The sequence below is a fragment of the Ischnura elegans genome, chromosome 6 (assembly GCF_921293095.1).
Source record: "Ischnura elegans chromosome 6, ioIscEleg1.1, whole genome shotgun sequence".
Lineage (NCBI taxonomy): Eukaryota > Metazoa > Arthropoda > Insecta > Odonata > Coenagrionidae > Ischnura > Ischnura elegans.
The window spans coordinates 64,101,080-64,116,874 of record NC_060251.1 but is presented as its reverse complement, the minus strand read 5'-3'; the positions used below and the strand labels follow the sequence as shown (position 1 = coordinate 64,116,874).

At 35.7% G+C, this 15,795-nt stretch overlaps 1 protein-coding gene across 3 annotated transcripts in view; it reads left to right on the top strand.

Annotated features, from left to right (window-relative positions):
• Nucleotides 1-15,795, top strand: part of LOC124160880 (protein ECT2) — a 72,004-nt gene that overhangs the window by 49,201 nt on the left and 7,008 nt on the right. For 2 of the 3 annotated variants that reach the window (XM_046536988.1, XM_046536990.1), the window contains 3 exons: nt 3,118-3,274; nt 3,371-3,528; nt 3,614-3,699. In XM_046536988.1, the coding sequence (XP_046392944.1) occupies nt 3,118-3,274; nt 3,371-3,528; nt 3,614-3,699 (401 nt within the window). The remainder of the gene's footprint in view (nt 1-3,117; nt 3,275-3,370; nt 3,529-3,613; nt 3,700-15,795) is intronic. The other variant, XM_046536989.1, reaches the window with a different exon arrangement.

Below are 15,795 nucleotides of genomic sequence, written 5' to 3'. Positions count from 1 at the left end.
GCCACCCGTCACCAGTAATTGACAATTCACGCAACCCGCATTACACACATGCAATTTTCCTTGTATGAAGGAGTGAACTTTTCATATTTCCGTTTATAATACTTCTTCTACCATTGATTCCTTAGGTTAATGGCGGAAATATCTTGGAATTAGTCTTTACGTGTATTTTTTTTGTTTCAACGGCCGTAGATTTAATTTTTTCAAGTCACAGAAGTAGAACACACAATGAACGGCAAGAAAAATATAAATTTATTGGAAAAACATTTTTTAAATCTATGTTACCTCAGAGTTATTGCAAAATTGAAACATTTCAATAAAAATTCTCACAAATTTTTATGATATATTTGAAAGCAAGGCCTTAGACAGAGCCCTGGTTGACCTTCACATTCTGGGCAAATTGCAGTCACTGTCCTACGGATGCCTTCACGGTTAGCGGATAAATGAAGAGCCTGCATCATTCCTAAAAACCTATCACGGCACATTTTCTCCCGAATATTGGTACTGACACTAATTCTGACCTCCAATCGTTAGAAATCGTGTTAACCCTAATTGCGCCCATGTGGAGAAGAATGCCCAGCCAAGTTTCCAGTTCTCCCTGTCCAACAGCTTCCAATCCATTATGCCCTTAGTGAAGGCCATTGGTGAAGGATTTCGGAGGAAAATGCTTTCTGCATTTTTCTCCGTCTATGAGAGGATTATTTCAAAGAAAATATCATTGGCAAGTTGAAATAATCTCTGGGAGTGCCGCTGGTAGGGAGGGACTCCAACCTTGAGCCTTAAAAATTATCCAGCAAAATAGTACAATTTGTGTAATGGAGTGTTGCATATGTGATTAATACCTTAGTTTTTATGAAAATTAAAACTGTATCTGTACCTAACACTAGAATGTATTAATGACCTACAAAATGAAAACACCATAATGATCAGAGGACAAGTAATTGATGCGGAGCAATGACTGAGAAAATATGCCGTAAAATTAGGAAAAAAACCCAAATTATGTAAAAAATCGTAATTTGCAATAATTATTTTAAAACTATTAATAAAGTATAAAATACGACCTTTTGGACCGCATGGAAACATTTTGGAATAAAATAGTAAGTTTTGAGACGGGAATACACGTTATTAACAAAAACTAAGTCTGATAATAATTTTTGTGGTTGCACATAAGATATGAATAAATTAAAAAATAAGATAAAAATACTATTTCAAGGGAATAAATAATGGTTAAATGCCATAATGCTTAAAATACCTCTGACTCTATTCTTTTCCGCAATTTCGTTTACAAAGCTAAGGAAACAAATAAACGAGTAAAAAAATACAGACCAATACTGTAGATAATGTAATGCAGTGTGGCATACGCCATTAATATGTTATTTTTTTATGAAAAGGAAGAAAATCTGCAACTAACCCAACACGTATGAATAACTCAGAAAATGAAATAAAATCGAAATGAATAGAGGATTGGTAATTGACCTAGGGAAACGAATGGGAAAATATGCTGTAAAAGTAGGATAAAGACCTAAAAAAAATCACCCAGGATAAACGTAATTTGCATTAATAAAAAATGTTCCTAGCAAAAGAAATTCAAATGTAACATCATTAACTGAAGCACCGCACTAAGATCATTTTTTTTATAATGTAGTGAGTACGAAACGGGGCTAAATATCTTTAATAAAAAAGTTAGTCTAATCATAATTTTTGTGATAGCACATAAAATATGAATAAATTAAAAATGAAGGTAAAAAAACAAATAAAAAAAAATAATCCATATGTAAGACATGATTATGATATTTACGATAAGAATGATGAAAAAGAGACAAAGGAAATGAAAAGAAAAATCTCAACCTGCCAAATTGTTCCAAAAACAGCACAGTAAAGTAAACAAAAAAACACTAAAAATGAAGGAACTCGTAGAACTAGAAACGGACACTTCCGCAATGGTGTAAGGTCAATCCCGAACTGCGGGAGGGTGAAAAAGTAACGCTAGGCGCGCTCGGAGCACCCTAGTGACCAGCGGAAAAACGTACTCCCGAAGACATACATTTATGTCATCCGCCTGAGTGGAAAAGCCCTCATGACATATATATATATGTCATCCGCACTGAATGTGTTAAGCATGGGAATATGGAAGTTGAAAATTATTATTTAAGCCTTCTTTCATCTAATTTTAAGGCTAAGGATAACTTGATTTTGAATCTGCAATTTAAAATTTATATCATGCATTCCTAAAAAATTTTGGTTTTCCCAATTGGACAAAATCTTTTAATAATCTTTGCACCATTATTAAAATCCAAATCTCTTGCAAATATTTGCAATGATGAATTCATATATCAAGAAGAGAGCACCAGAATGTTTAAAATATGTACTTAGCTAGACTGATAATATTCATTGCTAAAATAAAATCAAGCTATTTCTCTAAAAATATTTAGTAATGATGAACTTATGATGCTTCATTAAGAATTCTAAGAATACTACCGTAAATTGATTTCTATTGTTGAAAGCCACAGGGATGGTAAGAAATTCATGTAAGTGATGCACCCCCATTTTCAGCAGCAATTTCTGAGAAAAAAGGTGTGTCTCTTACACGAGTTTATATGGTAGTTCACTTGTACAAAAACAGTGTATGTTGGTATGATTGAAATGATTATTGACCAATTGATGTACAATATATATTTGTTAAAATACTTGAAAAGCTTGTATCTCCAAATATTGTCCTACCTAGAGTGAAATCACAACATGGGTTTTGCTTGACAAATATACTATGACTTCAATGAAGTATTATATATCAGTTCAACTGTGGGCCCACCTATCTCTGTGTTATATGTTAATTATCTCCCTAATTATCTTCTGAACTTGAAATCAATGCCAATTCTGTATGCTGATGACACCAATCCCGTCACCAACCTTGTCATTACACTGAATGCATTACTACTCATTTTTATGTAGTATTATTATATGTATATTGATTTACAATGCACAATTCCATTTGCATAAATTCTTTGAGTGTCAATAATTTTTAATGATATTGGAAATCAGATGTGTTACATACTGTTTTATGTTGCTTTATCATATTCTGTACTTATCTTGCTTTTTTTTCATTTCACTTCCACCTTCAAGGTTTGTAAGAAAAGGTCAAAGGCTTTTGGATCTATGAAGAGTCCAAGCACAAATAGTCTTCATTCAATTAGGTTAAATAGTGTGAAGCCCTACAAACATGTGAAGCTCATTCCTTTATCTAGTGTGAGGAAAGTTGTCGACATCAAAGAAACAGAAGGTGAGATATTAATGTACATGTTGTTGCATTTCCTTTTTATTATGTATTTTATACAATTTTTTTTCAAGCATAAAATCATTTATTTTATCCCCCTAGCAGACTGTCGAAATGTCTTTGCCCTCATGTGTCGGAGTAACCAGGAAATGAAAGAAAGGCTTTTTTCATTCACGATTGTTGAGGAAGAAACACAGAAGGGAACATTTCTGAAAACGTTGTGCAGACAATTGGCTAACACTGTATGTCGAGCTGATGCGGTGAGTTCATTTTCACGAGGATGCACGTGTACAACATTGCACCTTTGCTGACTTCATTTTTAAATTTGATCTCTAATATTTTCAGGAGAACTTCCTCACCTCCTTGGATCCTCATAATTTAGACATCAGCACCAGTGATGTTGTCGTTGGGACGCTTGGGAAAGCGTTTAAGTAAGTATGTTTTATCTGTATAAGTTGCTGTTTTTTGAATCCACTCAATGATTACATAGAAACTCTTTTACTTGAGCTTCCTGTCCCCCAATTTTTTTTCCTGGGTACAATTTACTATTATTAATCCATACTGTAAAAGCTCTGCCAAATCCATTTTATGTACAGTAGAATCCTGATTTAAGGTTTTTCAGGGGGGACAAAATTTAAAACACTAAATGCGGAAAAACACTAAATGCGGACCTGCCATTTTTTTCAGGTTTTATGGTCTGTAATGATTGGAATGGCTTTTTATGAATAAAAAATATTATTTTAAGTAACTAAAAGGTGCTGAATGCAGCAAAAAATTCTTCAATGAAATGTTTTCTGCCCTGTGAAGGTTGGATAATACTTTTCAGGAATCAGCTAAAAAAATGGGTAGTAAAAATAAGTAATGAGAGGATGACAATTGTTTTAATGAAATATTTTTAGAAAATTCTAATAAACATCAACATAAAAGCATTCCCACACAGATTATTATTATGGACATAAGTGATTCCATTTTTATGCATATTTCAGTGGTCTCGATGAAATTTAGAAATTTTTCTTTAAAAGTGACATGTAGGTGACTATAGCATTTCTAATATAATAAGAAAAGGTGTAAGTAGGTACTCGAAAAATCATGAGGAATGAGTGAAATAAATGGACAGCAGAAGATCGCTAATCCCAAATTCTCAACTACCGAATATCTAGTAAAAGGGAGGTTTTCTGAAATTTTGCCCACTCAACGTTTTCTGTTGCCTCGGCAAAACAAGGGATTTATGAGCCTTTAAAAAGCCTCCTATGCGCATATTTTGGATTTCGAGGTCATCCAAAAAAGTAGAATCTTATTTTAGTATGCATACAAGTCGATGGTGATTCAACTCGATGATAACACCAGATTCGTTGTCATATATCCGCGGCCTTATGCAGGTCGAATGGAGCCGGGAGAAGTTGCTTACGCGGCACGCTGATCACCTTGACTCCGACTCGCCTTGTTTCTCGGCAGCTTTTAATAAAATTTGGTTGGACCTTGAGTAACGATCACCTAAACTCTGTTAAGTGAAAAGGTTTTATCTTCAACAGAACTGGATTTCATCTGAAAAATTGTCAGTGCCTCTGGAGTTTAGCAATTTCATCAGGGTTATGATGTCGAAGTCAACCACCAAGGGATACCTGCCGGATTTTCGTATTTTTCCGCGCTCATCTATTCTACCGTGAGTATGCGGTGATTTTTTTTCCAGCATGAGCGATTTATTTAGAGTCATTGACCGTGATAGTTCGTCAAAACTCCGATTGTCATTCTCTTTTGGCATTAATTAGCACCAGATAAATATTTTTGAATCGACAGCGATATCAACCAGCCGCATGTCGATAAATGGGCTCCGGGATATCTAAATTACGATATAAAATAATGTTGTTTCGTAGGGAAAGAATGCTCTCACTCACGGTCATGACAGGGGAAACACTTTCTCTGTTCTTTCGCTGTTCCTCTGTGGAAACCGACCTTGGAATGGATTATAGAAAGAATCTTCTAGTGAACTGCGCAATTGACATTGGGCCTCCTCTTTTGAAAAGAGAAAGTAGCCGACTGAAAAAATATTGGGCTAATAATCGACTGCCCGTAGGGAGTATAGTTGAAAGGGGCATAAGCCATCAATTGAAAACATAACGAGAAAACCATTATTGTAGCGGCCCTCGGAGGATAACTCGTGTCATCAGTCGTCACGCATCATCGAAGTCAAGTTCAAGAAGTGAAGGATAAGGTAGTTCGAGGTTATAAGGGATGACTTTGCTCCATTAGATCGGATCTGATACAAAAAGTGCCTGGTGTTTGGATCAGAAGGGGAGCGAAACGTTACGAGAAGACAAATCACCCTACTTGCGAGTTAATGGTCGCAGCGCTGCGCTCGCGGAAGAAAGCAGTTGAAGAAGCGTTCCCCGGTAGATTCTATCGAATATTGGTAAACTTTCATGAGACTTTTCTTGTTGATGAGTAGAATTTCGAAGATTTGGATGAACCGTCATGAAAAAACGTTAAATCGGGCAAAAAAATCTCGAGCGGGACAAATTTTTACGACCATAAATGCGGAAAAACGCAAAATGCGGAAACACTAAATACGGATAATTTTTACATTTTCCTAATAGGGAATGAATCAGGACCCAAAAAAATAAACGCTAAATGCGGAAAAACGTTAAATGCGAAGACCTTAAATCCGGATCTGACTGTATATGCATTTAAGCATTTTCAGGATATTCTTGTAAATCAGATGTCTAGGGAGAAGATAAATAGAACGGATAATCTGTGAACCAGATAATTGACAGTTACCTATATTCTTTATATTCCCTAAGTGAAAGAGAAATGTATTACCATCGGTACTCCTGTGGTCCAAATGAGCAAAATATTTTCAACTTCAGGCAGTTTTGTTAGTCAATTTATATCATGGAGCAAATTCTATAGAATAAGGTTATCTTGAAAATGATCGTCACCCTTCAAAACCTGGGTCAATGTGTGTCTAATTAGAAGTAAGGATCATTTTTAGTTAAGTGTTTTTCCATGTTAGAAATGTTTCACAGTGTAAAACTTTGGTCAGTTCTTTTATTTAGGAAGAGTTAGTTATAGGGTTTAAAGTAGGTGGGTGTATTGAGAAATATATATTGAAGGCAGTTTTACTTGCTGATGATCAAGCATTGATTTATCAGTTGGGAAAGGCTTATGGGTACTGATGAATTCCTAATGTAAAAAGAGCGAGTAGTATTGTTCAGGGATAATTTGCTACGAAACTGAAGTCATTGAGTTTAATTTAGTTTAGAGTTGGAATAAATATGTAGATTTCATATAATTTGATAGTTTATAGCTTGTGATGGTGGAATAATTTCACTAATTGAGTATCTTTTAGCTTTAAGCAGAGAATAAACAGTCTCAGCAATAGGGAAATCAGGAAGAGAATAACAATAGCAAAATATAGCTATTATGTACAGTGAGTCCTCGTTTAACGTTGTTGATTCGTTCCTGAAAAAGTCGACGTTAAGCGAAACAACGTTAAACGATGCAGTGTTTCCCATAAGAAACAATGTAAAAAATTTAAATAGGTTCCTAGCCATGATCCTAACAATCCATTTCTTCGTGAAGAATCCAGAATTTCCCGGGCGAGAATCCAAGGAGGCCAATTACCGGAGCCGTAACTTTAAGCAGATTTCGTGACCAATCGGGAGACACCTGAATCAGGCCAAAATGAAAAAATCTGAATCTGACACTCGGAAGCACGAGGATGAAGGGCGAGTCAATTTTCGTGATGATATGAATTCTTTAACCCGGCGGAAATCGCGTGAAACATTCATTACCGATTATTCACTTCAGCATGATAACGATTCATTCGAAACGAAACGAATTTTCATAACGAAAAGGTTGGGAAGAAGGCATTATTAAATTAAATATAAAAACTAAAAAGAAAGTATTTTAATGGCGAAACATCGATATTTTCAGTAACAGAAGAAATTTTAGTTGTAAAAACTCGACCTGCAAACCTAAAACTCGACCGATCTCTCCAGCAGTTGCACCTTCATCAATTCTTTTAATAATACCAAGTTTTTGTTCTAATATCGCCGTTTTTTCTTCATGTCTGAAGAACCACCAGGATAGCCACTCTTCTTCGTGGACATTTTTTTCTGTTGGCATCACAAAAATATACGGATAATGGGTAAATGAGGCGATAATTATTCGCTCAGATGCATATTTAACATACGCTACCCACGCCAACCTTTTCTGTCGAACGAAAATTACCAATCGCATTAATATAGTAATGATAGTAATATTTACAATACTCAGATGCGCTTGCGTTCTATTCGCCATTCATTTTTTTTTCGCCGCGCATAATTTGAACAACGTTATCGCGAAGCAATAACGACGTTAAATGATAAAGGGTTTCAATTTTTGGACAACGTTATCGTGAAACAACGTTAAACGGGACGACGTTAAACGAGGACACACTGTATATGAAAGAGTTGATGTGAGGGCCATTGTTAGAGCTTGTCAAGAAAAAGGCTAGCAAAATGTCTGATATGTAGAATGAGGCTGTGGACACTTTGGAAAGGAAAATAAAGATAGATAAAAGGAGGATCTAGACACTTTCAATATGGTGTAGATAATAGTGTTGAAGGTGTGATGGATGAAGATAAAATGGAACGAGAAAGTGTTATGTATAATTGACTAAGAATGGATGGGATAGGATGAGACAGGATGCATGGATGGAGCATGAACTAATTGGATGGGGGATGTGATAAAACATGATATAGGGAATGATGTTGCATTACAATCATTTCCTGGATACCATTACAAAACCAGCTACTGGATGCATTAACTCAGATAACTACTCACATATACATTCAGTTATGAATAATATATACTTTTACCCTACATGTGAAAAGGAAATTGAATCTGTAATTAAAAAAATTAATTTAAAACACTCAGCTGGATGGGATGAGATTCCATGCTCCCTTCTTAAAGGAAATTGCATGAACTTACTTCTCACTCCTATCACGCATCTGGTCAATGCCTCTCTTTCCTCTGGCATCTTTCCTGATAAACTAAAGATGGCTACTGTGGTTCCCTTACTCAAAAAGGGTGATCCTCATGTTATGGATTACTATCGACCTATCTCTAAACTATCAGTCTTTTCAAAAATACTTGAAAGTATCATTTCAAGGAGGATTATGTCTTTCTTAATCAAGAACAATGTTCTATCAAAAAGCCAATTTGGTTTCATAGGTGGCCTCTCTGCTGAATTTGCCATTTACAAATTTATTGATGCTGTCATTGATGGTCTCGATCATCATTTACATACCATTGGGATTTTTTATGATCTCACTAAAGCTTTTGACTCTGTTGACATTGAGATTCTTCTTAAGAAAATTCACTTCTATGGAATAAGGGGCATCCCTAACAACCTCATTAGATCTTTTCTTTCAAATAGGACTCAATCAGTAACTGTTACACATGACAAGATGTCCAAACATACTTCATCATATCGCAAGGTGGCAGGGGGTGTTCCTCAAGGCTCCATCCTTGGGCCCCTCCTTTTTTTACTATACATAAATGATCTTCCTTCATCATTGAATGGAAATATTTTCATGTACGCTGATGATACAAATCATCTAATCAAAAATGATGATAATCCTGTAGTCACTGCTCAAAATGCTGTCTTCGACATGGAAAAGTGGTGCCTCTCCAACAAAGTAAACTTAAATAAAGCCAAGTGTGCATATGTCTTTTTCCACCCTGCTCAAAAAATAATTGATTACAGCCTTTATTTAAAATTTGAAGACGTCAGTCTTCAACGTGTCAATGACACCAAATTTCTTGGGCTCATCATTAATGAAAATCTGTCCTGGGACTCTCATATTAATCATATTTCATCCTCTATTGCATCTGGATGCTATCTCATTAGACGCATGATGCAATTAACCGACTCACGAACAGCTATCACTATTTATTTTGCTCATATCTACAGCAGGCTAAGATATGGTATTTTAGCCTGGGGTCTATCCCCTAAGGCTGTTCGTATTTTTAAATTACAGAAATGGGCAGTCAGAATCATCTGCAAAGCTAGGAAACGAGACAGCTGTCGCAATCTTTTTAAAAAGTTACAAATCCTTCCCCTACCTTGTATTTATATTTATTGTGCTGCGATGCTTATAAGAAATCACCATTCTCACTTGACACTTATAAAGAATCTTGATATTCATAATCATAACACGAGAAGCAGAGACAATTATGCTGTGAGACAACATAACCTTTGTATTTTTAATACTGGTCCTGTCACCATGAGTTGCAGGATTTATAATAACCTACCTGCCTCATTAAAAGATGAAAAGGTGAAAGGAAATTTCTCCTCTAAATTAAAGATGTACCTTTTAAACAATACCTTTTATTCTATTGAGGAATTCCTCAATTCTTAATTGTTTTGTTGTAACTGTGTAACATTCTTTTATGTATTGTTCATTCAGAATCTCTTGTGTAAGTGTTTATCCTTTTTGACGGGTCCTATATATGTTTTTGCATATCTTTTGGCACCAATAAATTTATTATTATTATTATTATTATTAGTGGGGAAGGAGAGAGATCAGGGTTCATTAATAGATGAGAGACAAAGGTGTATGATCTTAGGTTTTCTCGCCTTATCAGGTGCAAAAAAGTTTCTCGGATTTTCCACCGGTTGATGTTCTCCATGTCCTCCAAAGGTGTTACAGGCATCCCCCGAGTTACGTATGTCTCGACTTACGTAAATCGGTACTTACGTAAGCGATAACCGTATTTCAAATGATTATGTTAATTTTCGAATGCGAGCACGAAGAAGTAGATATACGCTCGTACAACCCATGGTAGAAAAAATATTGAATTTTTAGCGAGTGTTTTACGTGCTAAAAACAACAAAGTGACCCATTTTTGTCATTCCTCGAAGGAATTTTCATTAATTTCTGTAGAAAAATCGCTAATTAATCCCAAGTCAGCAATCAACGTGAAAATTTGCGGTTCTAGCGATGGATGTGGTTGCGCTCATTCCTGTACGATACAACTATATTGTTATACAGTATGCACACCCGAACTCCGACTATCAACTATTTAAAAATTGTACCCTTAAGTTTGGACATTTCCATATGTGGAATTAAAAGAAAATGAAGTTCAAGCAGAAATATTTATTGCGGAAAAGAATAGAGTATGTGCACCCGGGAGGAATACAATTGAAATGCATTTTATTCGATAAAATGTATCGTAAATATTAGTGATGGGTCGATTCCAAAATTATATCGATTCCGATCCCGATTCCGATTCTGACATTTCGATTCCGATTCTACCGATACCGATTCCATCGATTCTGATGCCATAGGCTCCAAGAAAAATATGACTTAATTCCAGGAAACAAGAAAACCACTTTAAAAAATATTACTCTGTAAAAGAGTCAGTTGACAAAAGCATCTTTCATATCATCACTATGTAATTAAAATATAATAGCTAAATTTCAAGACAGAACATACCTGAAAAGTGGTGTTACATGATAGGTATTACTTTAGAATATTGGCACTCATAATATGTCAACCATACATATGTATCCAAACTACAAGGGAGAGCCCTGAGTACAGAAATTTTCATAGCTGTAATAAAGATTACATACTACGTATATGAATCATGTAATATTTAGCCCTTTCAAATTCTCAAGCAGAAAAACCAATTATTCTACATGCTCAGCCAGCAGGTTTTGACGTCTCCATGTTACAGTATTACTGCCTGCAGATAATTGCCTTTTGCTACACACTTGTGTGATTGGACAAGTACTTTCCTACCAAAATTGCAAGACTATGGAGACTTTGGAATTTTTATTAAAAATTATATAAACGATTTTTTGGATCTTGAATCTTCATGGAATTCAAGTGGACGAAGCGAACGAACTATAGAACTAAACTTTAGTTTTGTAGAGCCAAAAAAATTCCATACTTCTCACGTCATTTAATCAACCTTATAATCTCTTGCTTTTTTTAAGTTCAAGAAAGAAACTAAACGCTACAAATGAATATCACATCGGACGGACGCAGTAATAAAAAAGGCTAAAAGAGCCTTGTGGTGTGAAAACTCCCCCTTCCGCGCGACTCACCTCGGCTAAGGTGGAAAGGGAAAAAGGGTATCGGTTGTTTCCTTTCACGGAAACAGTTCATTTTTCTCTCTCTTAAGCATGCTGACTTAATCTCTTCACTTTACTTCAATACCCGAGGCATATTTCTTATGCGTGGGATAGTTTCGAAAATTATCCAATCCTTAGTATTTTCACTCGAGTAATGTGCTAAATGTTCTAGTCGATCTATACATAATCCTTTTTAACATCCTCAGTTTAGTGTTTTAAGTCAATGAAGACGATTATCCATGCTTTTAATGACAATTTTCAAGACTAATGTTTTTAAAAACTTGAAAAATCGACCTCAGTTACCGAGCCTTAGAGTTCCGCGGCGTGTAGCTGAGCCTTGACGCGCCATTGAAAAATCGCTCTTATTTCCTTGGTCGCAGACTTTTTTTTCCTTGATTTCTAATTAGTACTCTTTAGAAATCTACTATATATTGTGGTTCAAATTTTCCGAGTTATATGTTTCGTTAACGAAAGAAAATGTCTTTATCTGTCTACTTTATGTCAAATTTCACTTGAAAAACGGGTCGGCCATTTTGCGTCGTAAAACCAGACAGATGAGAGCCAAAATCTTCAAAAGTCATTGAAAGTATAGGCAAAGCACCAGATCAAAGGAATATTGCGTTTTTTATTCCACAAAACTCATACCAACGCAAAACCACTTGGATAAATTCAAAGATTTTTTGAGGAAAAACGATATCTCGCGTGGCATCGAAAAATTGGTCATGTTTGGGCCTCTGTATCTCACTAAAGGTTCGTATATATGTAAAATGGCATATAAATCTATATCTGGTAATGATCTCTATCCCCAAAAAGGTTATTTTGAACTTTATTCCAGCGTTTTTCCGATTTCGGACCAGTGTGCGCCGGGTAGGAAGATGATCGGCCGCCGCGGCTGGCGTAAACGCGTTAAGGTATTCGGCGCCCACGTCGACAATTATAGTGTATTCGGCAAGCTGAAACTACCTGGCCAAGGCATTAGAATGACTTATCGGCTTTAAAAACTGCATTATTACCTACATGAGTTTCATGATAGCGCTTCCTGCCAGCAGATTGCAGGACCTACTAGCCTCGAAAGCTCTGTAACCTTAGCTTCTCGACTCGACATTCGTAATGCTACTCGAAACGCTCGAGTCGAGTACCAACTACTCGATCGACTTTAATTTTCGAGTACTTGCACATCCCTAGAAGATGTGTTGTCATTACGATTACGTGGCGCGAAAATTCAAATGACTGTTGGAAATGCGGTCGTATATTTTGTTGTTTGAAGTACTACTGGAATCGGAATCGATTTTTCACCTTGGCAAGTACTCGTTTTCGATTCCGGTTCTTGGTCGAGAATCGAGGAATCGAAGAATCGAGGAATCGAACCGACCCATCACTAGTAAATATCATTACTTTCGATTAACAGCATTAATTGTTGCTTGGTTTGTTCAATAATTAATATTTAATATGCATTGTTTTCGCAACGATATTGGGCAGACGAAAACGCTCATCTATTGGCTCCTCGGTATGTGACGTCATTCTGTTCTATCTCATCAGCGTGCAAGGTGTTTATCGTGTTATGATTGTGTTTACGATACAATAACTACGTGTGCATTGGAAAAAGTTGGTGGATCTGATCTGTGTAAAGGGAAATACGTTTAAGTGCTTTTCATGGATATGGTTTCGTTAAGGTTTCTTCAAATAATATACCGAAGGTGGATGCTTCAATGATTGACCGTGCTGATTATGTTGGACTATACCTACATGGCTCGGCACGAAGTTTTAATGTTGAACTGGAGCTTATTTGTTGTGTTGTCTCATTCATAATAAAGAGCAATCGACGAGAAACCTCATCGGAAATTACATCTAAGTGAATTAAGTAAGATTGTTTACAGTAGGTAATTGGCCAAAAGTTCGTTAGCACGATTCGAAGGTTTATGGAAGTAAAAGTGCCGGTACGTTGATAACTATCGATATTTGTATTATCATCATTTCAAATACCGATCATAATTTAATTTATCAATTTAACTATTTTCTATTCTATTATTATTTAACCTACTGACTCGCAAAAAATAATTGTTCATATCATTCAGTTATGGCCCATGGTGACTGGATGAATATCCATAGTTCATTATTTAATTGCCGCTACTGAGCTGGGTTCTTCTTCTTCTGGGCTATTTAAGGTTTGAAACGTAAGCACAAATAACTGAAGTTACATTTTGGTCCAGTCTAAGCAGTAATCTGATCTTAATTTCTTTAAAAAACCGCACTTTTTATCGACGTATTTGTTCTTTCGTAGAATTAATGTATTCAAAAGCAGAGTTCTGATTATCTCAATGTTTCTACAAGTTATTTTCATTTCGCTAACAGGGATATGTCAGTCAGATATACATTTGCTTGGTTGAGGTTTATGAATAGCATTTGTGAGGTATATCTAATAATAATATTATTGAAAACTTGGTCCGGATGAATGATGGAAATCTCTCGGGCTGGAAATCAAATGTTTGATAGTTAGATCAGATGATTACTTTTCATTCACTCGGTTTCAAATGCTTCTCGAAGCATTTGTTATCGCAATTTAAAAATTGGTTCATTTTACATTTCTTCACAGCATAAGTTTATAGGTTTTCAAGGTACAAGTGTCTTGTTATGACCGGTTATGACTATCCATTAATCGAGGAATCCCTGCGCGCGGTGCATTTCCAAAAAGTAGTCCCGACTTGTGATACGTAATAATGAGCTTATTTCACATCCGATTTGGAAAATATTAGCATCACTGTGTTTGGAATTAAATTACAAACATTTTGAATACCCAAACTATCACTTTTTATCGAAAATTAATTTTCCGTATTTTAGTTAGTAGTACGGGTACTGTTACTAAGATAGTTAGTTACTAATTAGTGACTTAGTTGTCACGAATTAAGTCGTACCATTTTCAAGGACCATCACTATTTAAGTGTCTCTTAATTTTAATGTCACTATAAATCTGCACACAAAAGCAAATGCGAGAACCGAGGAGTAAGAAATACGATTAGGTAGTTCTAGGTAGAAAAGTTCATAGAGTCTTGTCGTCAGCGTAACCGAGAAATAAATGAATTAAAAGATGTAGATGATGGCATGTACACACTTTTAATCTAGTTCATAAGCCATTCCATGGCTTCTTTCCAAACTCAGTTTACGCTGTAGAGGGGCTCACCCTAAAGAACAAGGTATGCCTGAGAACACATCGAACAAAATGACGTCACAGCCTTGAGAATATGGCCGACTGGTGTTTCAGCGCATCATTAATTTTGCAAATTTTAATAATGAATATCTCACTTAAAAAGTACCCCTCTATTCTCAGACTCGGAATTTAGCCTAATTGAGGTTTAAATTTTTTTTTAAGATCACTTCCCAAAAATGTGCACATACTCTATTGTTTAGTACCCGAGTAACGGCATCGAACTTTGGAGTGTTGGCAATGAACGCTGCGAAAAAGTTAAGAAAAAGTTGACACACGATATTAATTGCGTAATTGTTTACATGTTTCTGGCGGAAAATTTTATTAATTTGCTGCATTTTCTCGTTCTCTCATATTGTGTGCAACTGTAAAATAAATGAATATTGCGTCATTGAAAGATTTTCCCCACTAACTTTGTTGCACGTTAATGACGGAGTTGGCTGAATAAAAGCTCACTTTTAATTAGCTTCGTGCTTTGGAAATACTCTTCGATGTTTCCAGCGAAGTAAATATTCAAATGATGATATTTTCACGTTATTTTATTGAGATATGAGAGAATGAAAGTATGTTTCCGTGCGTGAAAGATTGAGTGTATGTGCGTGTGAATGTATCTAAGAATATAGTAATGTACTGGCATTTTTTTGTGTGTTATTTGCTCATAATCCTAGACACTCCTACTACGTGTATTAACTGTGGCAGTGAAACCACCATATTCATCGATCAATGTAATATATAAAAGGCAGAAGATATAACGATTAAAGGTAGGTAGACTATGCATTCTTTGGGCCCTTAGATCGCAGTAACATAATGAATCAATTTAAGTATTCAGTTAAGTAATGTAGCGTTGAGATACCATACTTTCCCGAATCTACGCTATCGGTCAACTCTGGGAATGATATTTCGCATTTTGATAGGCAATGCTCAAGATGCAACTCTCAGACTATATTAATGTTTATCGATTTTGTACCTAATAACGTAAGAATACGTGGTAGAGTTCATGAATATCACAGTGAATTGAATGAAACTTCACGGAGAATTTACCGCGCATTTCTCCGCTGAGAATTTCACCGCGCCGATCGCAATCTCTGAGGCATTAACGCAAAGGTTCGACTTACGTAAATTTCGATTTACGCAGAATCTGCCGGAACGCATCTCTTACGTAACTCGGGGGATGCCTGTATGTAGAACTGGAGAACGAAATGC